This window comes from Dryas octopetala, chromosome 6 (genome assembly GCF_963921425.1).
Source record: "Dryas octopetala chromosome 6, drDryOcto1.1, whole genome shotgun sequence".
In the NCBI taxonomy this organism is placed as follows: domain Eukaryota; kingdom Viridiplantae; phylum Streptophyta; class Magnoliopsida; order Rosales; family Rosaceae; genus Dryas; species Dryas octopetala.
Genome location: NC_141371.1, coordinates 13,794,575 through 13,805,278, shown reverse-complemented (window position 1 = coordinate 13,805,278; position 10,704 = coordinate 13,794,575). Strand labels below are relative to the sequence as shown.

General features: G+C 37.2%; 1 protein-coding gene, 1 long non-coding RNA gene and 1 pseudogene across 10 annotated transcripts; 1 reads left to right on the top strand and 2 right to left on the bottom strand.

Annotated features, from left to right (window-relative positions):
• Positions 1–674: 674 nt before the first annotated feature.
• On the top strand, positions 675–2,559 carry LOC147282607 (uncharacterized; annotated as a pseudogene).
• Positions 2,560–4,474: 1,915 nt separating this feature from the next.
• Positions 4,475–7,623, bottom strand: LOC147282606 (uncharacterized). 9 transcript variants are annotated; one of them, XR_015122938.1, is made up of 5 exons: positions 7,416–7,623; positions 6,904–7,298; positions 6,049–6,125; positions 5,639–5,688; positions 4,475–5,537 (listed from the first exon to the last, which is right to left on the bottom strand). It is a non-coding gene; the product is annotated as an uncharacterized LOC147282606 (long non-coding RNA). The 9 variants fall into 9 exon arrangements; XR_015122940.1 differs by having other exon boundaries at positions 4,475–5,206; positions 5,422–5,688; positions 6,054–6,125; XR_015122936.1 differs by having other exon boundaries at positions 6,054–6,125.
• A 584-nt stretch (positions 7,624–8,207) lies between these two features.
• Positions 8,208–10,249, bottom strand: LOC147282605 (transcription factor ORG2-like). The gene is made up of 3 exons (XM_086248455.1): positions 9,849–10,249; positions 9,149–9,511; positions 8,208–8,841 (listed from the first exon to the last, which is right to left on the bottom strand). Exons 1-3 carry the CDS (start codon positions 10,167–10,169, stop codon positions 8,776–8,778), a joined length of 750 nt encoding a protein of 249 aa, XP_086104581.1. The 5' UTR covers positions 10,170–10,249; the 3' UTR covers positions 8,208–8,775.
• Between the last annotated feature and the right edge of the window lie 455 nt (positions 10,250–10,704).

Below are 10,704 nucleotides of genomic sequence, written 5' to 3'. Positions count from 1 at the left end.
TTTTGCTCACCTCCTTTAATTAGGGTGTATGCTCACCTCCCATCTCAAATCATGACATCTATTTAAAAAATTAACATTGAGTTAACGTATTGTACATTTAATTATTTTTTATTTTTTTACATAAAACTCTCTCTCTCTCCTCTCTCTCTCCTCTGCGTTCTCTCTCTCTCTCCGCGACTCACCTCTCTACTCTCTCATCTCTCTCGATCTCCCCTGCCGCTGCCATCCCCCAAAACCCAGCCCCTCTCACCTCTCTCACCTCTCTCTCTGCCTCCAGCAACCATGGACCTGTTAATCTTTGGTTTTACTAACTCAACATAGAAAAAAAGTGAGTATTAAATCCAAATTAAACACAAAAACAGTATTTCCCCCGCCAAAAAAAATACACAACAACAGTATTACTGTATTAGATGGAAATAAAAAATAAAAAACAAATCGACATTTAAAAGAGATGATAGAAATAACAGGATGGTAATGGCCAAAAAACAAGAAATTGCAGGATGGTATTTTATTATTATTTTTTTAATTGGGCTTGCAGGCCCACCCACTAGTCCACCTGCAAGCCCACCCACTAGTCCAAACCGAGATCCATTAGTTCATGCACTCCTCAACCAGTTGCTTAACTTGCTTCTACCAACACACATTCCAAAAGGACCAAAACCACTTGAGCTGATCGTGGGATCCGAGAGGCTGAAGACGACGATGTGGAGAAGTGCTTCTTCTTATTGCAACAGACACAGAGGTATTCCTTTGCCTTGTCTTCACCACTCTACTCATCTTGTTTTCTTCAACAATTACTTTGCCTTGTTTCATTCTCAATCCTCAAACCCAACAAAATCTACAAACCCCCAACCCAAACCCACTAATCTCCACGATGCTTTCAATTTGTTCAATACCATGCTTCAAATGCGTCCTCTGCCTTCGGTTGTCCGTTTCAATCAAATTATGGGTCAACTTGCCAAATTGAAACATTATTCGGCAGTCATCTCTTTGTATAAACAAATGTGTCTGTTGGGAATTGCACCTGATATTTATACTCTTACTATTGTCATCAATTGTTTTTGTCATTTGAAACAAATGGGCTATAGCTTATCTGTCTTGGGAAAATTCTTCAAATTTGGCTTTGAACCAGATGTCACGACCTTCACCACTCTAATCAAGGGCTTTCTTCTTGCGGGTAGAGTTGCTGAGGCAGCAGGACTGTACAGAAATATGGTGGAGGGAGGTTGTAAGCCCAATGTGGTTACATATAATACATTAATAAACGCTTTTTGTAAGATGCGTAACAATGGTGCGGCTATTCAATTGCTTAGGAAGATGGAACAAGAAGGTTGTAAACCTAACGTAGTTTCCTATAGCACGATCATTGGCAGTCTTTGTAAAGACACGCTAGTTGCTGATGCATTGAACCTCTTTACAGAAATGATTAGTAGGGGTATTGTTCCTGACGTCATTACGTATACCTCTTTGATTGATGGAGTTTGCAAATTAGGCGAGTGGGAAGAAGCTACGAGATTGTTGAAGGAAATGGTGAGTAAAAAAATCTTTCCAAATGTACACACCTTCAGTGTCTTAGTAGATGCACTTTGTAAGGAGGGGAAAGCTGTGGAAGCAGAAAGTGTGGTGGAAATGATGATTCAAAGAGATATTGAACCTGATATGGTTACGTACAGTTCGCTTATGGATGGTTACTGCTTGCGAGGAGAATTGAAGGAAGCAAAAAGAGTTTTTGATCTAATGCTTAGCAAGGGTGACATTGTTCATGCTCATAGTTATAACATATTGATAAACAGATATTGCAAGCATAAAAAGATCGAAGACGCCATGATGCTTTTTGAAGAAATGTCTAGTAAGGGAGTGGTTCCAAATACCATTACTTATAACACTCTTATTGATGGCTTTTGCAAAGTGGGGAGATTACAAGATGCTCAAAACTTGCTCTCTAAGATGCAAGCTTATGGCCAACTTCCAAATGTTCGAACTTATGCTGTTTTACTGGATGGCCTTTGTAAAAACCAACAACTTTCTATGGCAATAGAATTGTTTAAAGAGATGGAAGGCAAGAAGTTTGATATGGATATTGTGATTCACAATATTCTAATTGAAGGTTTGTGCATAGTTGGAAAAATTGAATCTGCAAGGGACTTTTTTAACAGTTTATCATCAAAAGGGCTTCAACCTAATGTGAGGACATATACGATAATGATTAATGGACTTTGTACTGGAGGCTCAATAAACGAAGCAGAAAAGTTGCTTAGAGGAATGGAAGAGAAAGGTTGTCCTCCAGAGGATTGCACCTATAACACAATTATCCGAGGGTTTCTTAACAATGATGAGACATTAAGCCATTAAGGGGGGTGAGACTTATTCAAGAAATGGTGGAGAGGGGTTTCTCTGCGGATGCATCAACGGTGGAATTGATAATTGATCTATTGTCTAAACATAAAGTAGATCCTGCTCTTTTGTCATTGATAAAAAAATCAGTATGACATTAATATGCATTTTCGGAAATAGAAAGTTGAAGCAGATGGTTCTTAATATCACATTGAACTTTGGAACTTCTGCACATTTTTCAACGATGGATGTCTTATATATGTTATCTATTATATATCCATCATGTGAAATTTTTGTCTTTTATCATGTAGATTCTTCTGGTCTTTAGAGCTGGGTGTGAAAGTTTGTTGGTATGGTAATTGTTGCAGGTTGGTTGATTGTGGTGGGGGTGGTGCAGTAAATGCCATGCTTATTTAATTAAAGATTAAAATGTTATTTAAATGCTCCTTAGCCATATTAAGTGGAGTACCATATGAAATACATCAAATGGGTTAGTTTGTTGGTTCAGTTCAAAATGCCTTCTCAAGTATTTTCAATGTTGTCTTAATTTCCGGTTTTCTCTTTGGTGAAATTTGTATTGTGAACTTGCTTCAGTCAAGAAAAAGAGAATGAGCAAAGGGTAATGCATAGTCTGGTCTGCCTTGTCGTCACTCTTCTTGACTGAATGTAACTTGTTACATAGTTGGCTGTGAGATCGAATTTAAAGGCTTATTGCCTCTGTAATCATTTAATGAGAAACTGATTAATCAGTTTGTGTCTTCCTGGAAGCTTCTGTCTTCTATTCCTCTGTTTCAACACACCCCCACCCCCACCAGCTTGTTTTGTTTTCATTTTCATTAATATCTTTGTTATGAATATGATGACATTCCTGATCATTTTAGAAGGTAAAAACAAAATTTTATTTGTTAGGAGACAGATTGATGCCACTAATTAGTTTTATTAATTTTGGAAGTTGGCCTTTTGATTTCTGACTATGCAATTACAGCTTCTAAACTTATCATTCCGATTATTTTTATGATGTGCATTTGGGATTTTGTAGTAGTTTCTATTATCAGCTCAGGCACTCTATTGTTCTCTCTTCCAGATATTCTCCCCCTTGCTGATTCCATCGCATTACTTATATTTCAACCTGCTTTCCATCTTTTTGTCCGAAATCAGGTCTTAAGGACTTTATTTCTACTGGGAGATCAAAAGAAAAGGGTAGGAACATACTTTGCAATTGTCAAGCTTTTGTGGGAAAAAGAGGGCAAGAGAGGGAAGAAGAAAGAGAGAGAAGAGGGAAAGTTTCCAGGGGTTCTGGTGAGTAAGGGAGGGGTTTACTGGGTGGGTGTGGCGCTGGGTGTTCTTTTTCCTTTCTGTTTGTAAAAAAATTTTGTTAAAAGAATTGTTTGAAAAAAAAAAAAAAAAAAAAAGGTGTCTACTTGGTTTAGTGTATTTTTCTTGACAATGTTGAAGAATTTCCAATTTCAAAACCTCTCTCCCCCCAGATAAAAAGTGTCACCTAATTTAATTTTAGAGGGGAAACCAAGCATGTGAAGCAATAGAGGCAGGTAAAGCTACCTGGGCTGCTGCTTTTTATCCTTTTAACTTCTTTCAGGCATACAAGGATTACATGCAAATATGATGATGAAGATTGAGAGATACATGTGGTATGCTTCAGTGCCATCCTTGCGCTCATGAGTTTTTGGCACTACAACAAATATGGGCAACACTCACCTCACTAAAATGCTGATGGTTGTACAGAATTGGGTGGCTATTGGTCTTCAGCACCCCCAAAAATAGTATGGTTGGCTAACTTCATCAAACCTGACATTGATGCAGACAGCTAGCAAGCCAACTAATGTGGCAGTCCAATGCTAAATGAATTAAACCATTACTGTTTTGTGGAAGCGTTAGTGGCTGAATCAAGTCACCTTAGAGAATGGTTTCTGAAGTAGTTGCACAGTTCATTACTGAAGTGGCTTAGGAACTGCATTTTGCAATGGATCTAGCTACTAATATTTGCAAGCCTCACTCTCATTTTATAGTTGCATAAAAGCTGCCTTTTGCAATGGATATATACTAAGAACACATGACACACAAGAAAGTTTACAAACAAAATTGGAAATTAAAATGGAACCAATTGTACCAGATAACCAAATTGTAGCCAATTGCATATTTATATATTGTAAGTCAACCATTACATACCATAAAATACTCAAGTGTTCCAAACTTGTTGACCAAAACATACTAGACCTATCAGCCTGCCATCTCCATTACATCACATATTAAAAATCATTCCCCTAAACAAAAGGTCCAAACGGAACCAAGTAGACAGATCAAAACAGTGAACACATCACCTTTAACCAAACTTGATGTTATATATCAAGACCATCACCTAAATATAAAGCAGCAAGTTCACTCAATTCACCTCAAGGGGACTATGTTCACTGAACTAAAATACCAATCAAAATACTAGAAATAGCTTTCTTACTATGATCATATCAGCTGGCTCATGGATTAGCTTCCCTCTCTTCTCCATTGTCAGACGCTGCCCTCCTCTCAACATCAATTGGCTTCTGCCCCACGCCATCCAGAGTACTGCTTTGAGACATTGGAGTGACATGGGATTGGATCCTTAAAGTAGCATTTGGTGTGAATGGCCCAAAGACATAAGGACTGCTATTAGGAGCACCTGATCCAAGCATCTGAGATGGACAAGGTGGAGTATTGCTGCTGGTGGCGCCAACCTGTCCTCTAAGGTAGCTGTCAAGTGCACTTGACACCCTACCATTGAAGTGGAAGTCCATCTGAGCATGTTGCCTTTGGAGGTGCATGATTTCCTCATGATGCATGGCACGCAGCCTCTCATAAAGATCATAAAGCTATCGCCCTGCCCATCTAGATTACATCATACATCCCCCCACATTCCCCCTATACAAAAGATCATTTCTAAACCATAGGCATAATGTCAACTACCATAAAAACAGTGAACACTTCTATTGCACAAAAGGTCATTACTATTTTTCCAATCATATACAGGGGACCCATTCTAGAGAATTTACGACAAACCAAAACTAACAAGAGTTGTAACATGTGCTTCGTTACCTCCACAAAACACATGATTCATCAAGTTCCTCATTGATCGGCCTCAAAGTGGTATTGCCTTTAAACATCCAAAGACACTAACGATCTCCATAAGCTAGAAAAGCAGCATAAAAGGCCTAAGCAGTAAAGAGGTTGATGAACATAGGGGAAAAAAAATTAAAAGAGGAGATGCAATTTTTGTAAGTAAAGAGAAATAAATGCATCATAAACATCATACCATATTACCATTTTCGATGAAAGAGCCTTTGAAATTCCACCAATGAAAATCTGAGCAATAAGGGAAAAATGAAATATGATAAAAGCTCCAGATATCAACAAAGACAACTAGCACATCATAACATTTTGTTAATGAAAATTGACAACAAAAAAAAAATTTACCCTAACATGCATACAACAAAATTATCATATACAGAGAGAATGTCAAAAACTAAAATAATTAAACACCAATAACACCCAAAAAATTACTTTCTAAGCAATACATATGAATTATATACATTTTACATAAAACATTTAACCTTGCCATGATTAATCTTCATATGTCTATTAAAAACAAAGAACAAAGATACAAAACAAGGATAAGACTCTAATTTATACCAGCAATGAACAAATACTGTACAAGTAAATCACCTTACTTATATTTCTTATCTCTGTCTTTAGGCTTGCCTTTATGAGAGCTGAACCTGCACCCTCTATCTTGACCCAACCTGTTGATTAAACACCATATAGCCCATTTAGTAAGGATGAAATTGCACATACCGATGACGATACTTAATTTTAGTCCTTCTTGGGTTTTGAAGCCTTAGTGTTCTTGTTAATATGAATTCCATTTCAATCTTACCAGTACAATTTTCTCCTTTAATGCATTAACAAGAGGGAGGAGAGGGGAAAATTCCATTTGGGTGCAATATGCACATAACTTTTGACACTAGGAGTACATCAAAATAAGAAAAGTCTGATTGTACTTTTTTTTCTTTTATTTGGAGGTTGCATATGAAACTTCTAGGAAAAGAAAATCATATATACTTGATATTCCCTGCAAATTTAGGGCGTTTTGCATTTTGATGCTACTGGTGCTCTGCGGGGATCTATAGATGGGTTTTAAAAAGATAAATTTGCAAAACTATGTTCAGCTTCTACCATATATTATCAATATCAAACAAATTATGGTCTCAAAAATAGGTTGGGAGGAACGAAATACCCAAAAAGTGGGGAGCTTTACTTTAGATTCTACTTATATGTATAGTCCTAGTTGATGTTGAAAATGATATATTATTCCTAGCAAAATTATTGTGGACCTGGTCCTGGAAACTGGGAGATTCAGATACCCTGCCATGGGCTTCTCAAAATATAGTATTAAGGAATTCATTCACAGCTATTTAAGACCACATGCAAAAGCATAAACAAACCCTAGAAGATTTCTAATTAAGTAAAAACAATTAAATAAAAAAAATGAAGAAAGAACGAAAATGGGTCAGAGGGTACCTGAGAAAGATTATAATTTTTCCTTCGATCTGAGATGTAGAGAGAGAAGTTAGAGAAATTGGGAGTTAGGTTTCCTAAAATTAAAGACAAAATGTGGAATTCAAGAAATCACTTACCTCAGAAATTGGGAGTTATGGTTTACCTTAGAAATTGGGAGTCAGGGTTTACCTCAGAAATTGATAATGACCAAGAGGATGAATCAGGCAAAGAGGGAGTGAGAGAGTGACAGAAACAGAGAGAAAAAAGGGTGCTGGGTGTTTCAAGGGATGAATGAATTGGTTGAGAGTAGGAGGATTGTGGTGGTGGTGATGGTGATCCATGTGGTTGTTGTTGTTGTTGGCGGGATTTGGGAGAACGCTTCAGAGCTCTCCATTCCCTCTCCACATTTCAAAACCCTATTTCAAAAAATAAGAGGAAAAACTTTGAGAAATTCCTCACTAATCAAACTTATTCTGTGAATTGGTAACCAAAACAACAATAAAATAGAGAATATAGAGCAACTAATTGAAAACCTCAAGTGCCGAATGGGTGGAAATCGAACTGCAACAGTGGGTTGCCCATCTCCTTCTCATGCTTCTTTGATCCCTCTGAATTGTTGGGCATAAAATATGTGAAGCAACCAATTTGAAAATGAGGTGTTTCGGGTGGCATATCCAATTCTCTTTGGAGAGTGTGCCTCAGCATCACTTGAGTGTTGCTGTACCAAACACTTTTTGAAGCTGGTTGGTTTGGAGAAGTGGGGATAGAGTTAAACTAATTTTTTTCTTAAGCGCAACTGCATAAGCAACCCTCTCATAATAGTTTAGCCATCTCACATATGTGTTAATGGTTGCATGTGATATTTAGTAACCCAATAAGCCCCCACCGCCCAAATTAGTTAGTATTAACAAACGAAAATGGGAGTGACTTAAGCAGTCAATGCAAGAACAGTATTTGTTGACCATATTTTTGAGCAATTGCCACCTACTGAAATATAGTCCATGAAATTAGTGATTATTGCTCACTTTTCTTGTAGTGTGGACAGCTCCTCTAGACCATTACATTGGTGCTATTTCATGGGGTTAAGGCGAAAACAAGGTGAGATTGTGTTATAGAAAACAAACCATTTGATTTTAGGTTCACTATCATGGAATTTAAGTACTTTGTGGGGATGTAGTGCGAGCAATGTCCTTGAAGGCTAGGGTTTTTTTTGGGTCGAAAGGGCTAGGCTTTGTGTTTAGGCTATGGGAAAGAGAAGATGAGAGAGTTCTTGTCGTTAGACAATATGCTCTAATACCATAACACAAAGTAAAAGATAAACCTAGGCTAATATAACTATTACAATAATAAACTAAGTAGCACTCTTGTCATTGCGCACGCAAGAAAAACACTGAGCTGTCAATATGGTTCCAAGTGACAGGTCATGTCACAATTAAGGTTGGTCCAACTAGTTTACATGGGCATTATCTAATTGACATGAGACTGACACATATTCCCATGGTGTAATTTAGACTAATCTTCTGCATTAGTGCTTGCTACACTTCAATCAAAATGGGTAGTACTAATCTTCTGCTGTCTTGTTGATAAATTAGGATGGTCGTGAGTCTTCACTCTCTGCCCACTCTTCTTGCTGCCTGTGAGGAGCTGCTTAGCCAGAATTGGGCCAGTGAGATCTCTCATATTTTCAGGGAGAGAAATAGAGCTGCTGATGGGATTGCTCACCTTTGGCACTCAGTAGATTAGGGCCATCTTGTTTTTGATAGGCCTCCTAGGAACTGTGAGCAGGTTATTATTGATGATGCTATTGGGTTGTCTTTTGGCGGTTTTGTATGCTTCTTGTTGTTGGCCTTCAGCCCCCACTCAACCAAATAAAAAAAGTACTTTTGCCTTTTTTCATTCATAGAAAGACATGAGCTTCTCGCTTAAATTTTCACATTCCAATGTGTAAGTTCTGTCTACCTGTATAATCCATAAAACATATAGAAAAAAAAAACATATCAGAATGTATTGATTATATATTGTACATAGTGAAAAATTAATAAGAGTATTGATGTTCCAGTATGTTCATGATATTGATATTGTGCTTATATCTAAAACTATGTCGTTTTAAACTTTCATTTTATAATTTTTTCCATATTAATATTAAATTCAAAAAGATAAACCTCCTTTAACCCCAAAACGACGTTCCGTTGAACATATGCACAAGATCACCAAAACAATGTCCTATTTCCACTAATTAGATCTAATTAAACAGCAGTACAAGTACCTGAAAATGTAAATTGTAGAAGACCCTCCCTCCAGAGGACTCAAAGGAAGAACAATTTAGTAATTGAAGCCCATCCTCCTCCAAATTCAGCAAGATCTCAGACAACATATTCTTGTGGGTCTTATTCTTATACGTTGATATTTGAATTGCAACTTCCTTATCACTAAGACGACAAGTTGAAACAGCAGATAATGAGCTCCGAGTTTTGCTTTTGATTTGCTTTTCCTCATGCACTGCATCTCCTTGAGTAGACAGTCTTGATAAAAGCCCATCCCTTTTTCGAAGCAGTCCCTCCACTTGCTCTTGCAGCTCCGGAATGTATTTCAGCACACGTGAAACTGTCGCCGGGATGCTTAATTTTTTCTGTAAAATGTTGCAGAATTTCAAAATGGTGAGTAGGATTTTTAGCAGTACTTTCTTATGAGGGATTGATATTAATGAGGTTTATGTATACTACAAAATAATTAAACATGTTCTGTTGCCAGACTGAAAATTTGGAGCATTACGTAGATTCTAATTTGATTGTGTGGTCCAAATTTATAATGTGGCAACGTAACTTGCAAGATAGACATCTCACATGTTACGTTGTTAAATTGTTAATCTGAATCATTGATCGGGTAGATTCTTGTTCCATATTAACAATCTGGAACATAACCAAACTACTATGAACTTAGCTAGAATGAATTGATCTTTTTCGTACCGATTGATCTGCAGGAAGCAGTGCGCGGAGCGATGAATACAAGCCGTTGATCTTCTTGCGACGATCACGCTCACTAGCATTGTGGTTAAGCTTCTTAGCCATTGTAGAAACAGGGTACTCGCCGCTGCTGATAGCTGTGGATGGTGTGGAACGATCAAACTCCACTTGTTGCTGAGATGGAGGAATGTGAAGAAATGATTCTGAAGTTTGAGAAGTAGTGTCCCTGTAGAAGTAGTTCATCATTTTGTAGTCATTACTTATGGAATGGTCCTCTATGGGCCATCCAATGTTTGAAAACAGAGGAGGAGATAAAGCTAACATAATGATCTGATGATGTTTGTTGGGGCTCTGTCGAGGTTTAATTTTGGTTAGAAAGTGAGATGTTCATGACATGTATATATACAAACAGCCGTCATCATGGTGATCATCTAAATATTTTGTTTATTAAAATGCAGAAGGTGATGCACTTAATTGCTGTTAAAAAACTGGTTTCTCTATAAATAATCAAAATTCAGAAGAGAATAACATTTTTTAGAAAATGACTTCTCACCTTCCAACCCTAATCCCTAATTAAAATGCAGAAGGTGATGCACTTAATTGCTATTAAAAAACTGGTTTCTCTATAAATAATCAAAATTCAGAAGAGAATAACATTTTTGAGAAAATGACTTCTCACCTTCCACTGCGTGTGTGCGCTTGTGTCTTCTGTTGGAAGAAAGATCTAGGTGGCATACTATTTGTCTACAACACTAGAATAATTAATTCATTTGAGTAATTGAACACTACTACTACTAGAGACCTACCCAATTACCAAATTCATGGTGAGAAATGCACTTAATCTTAGTTAGTATTAGCA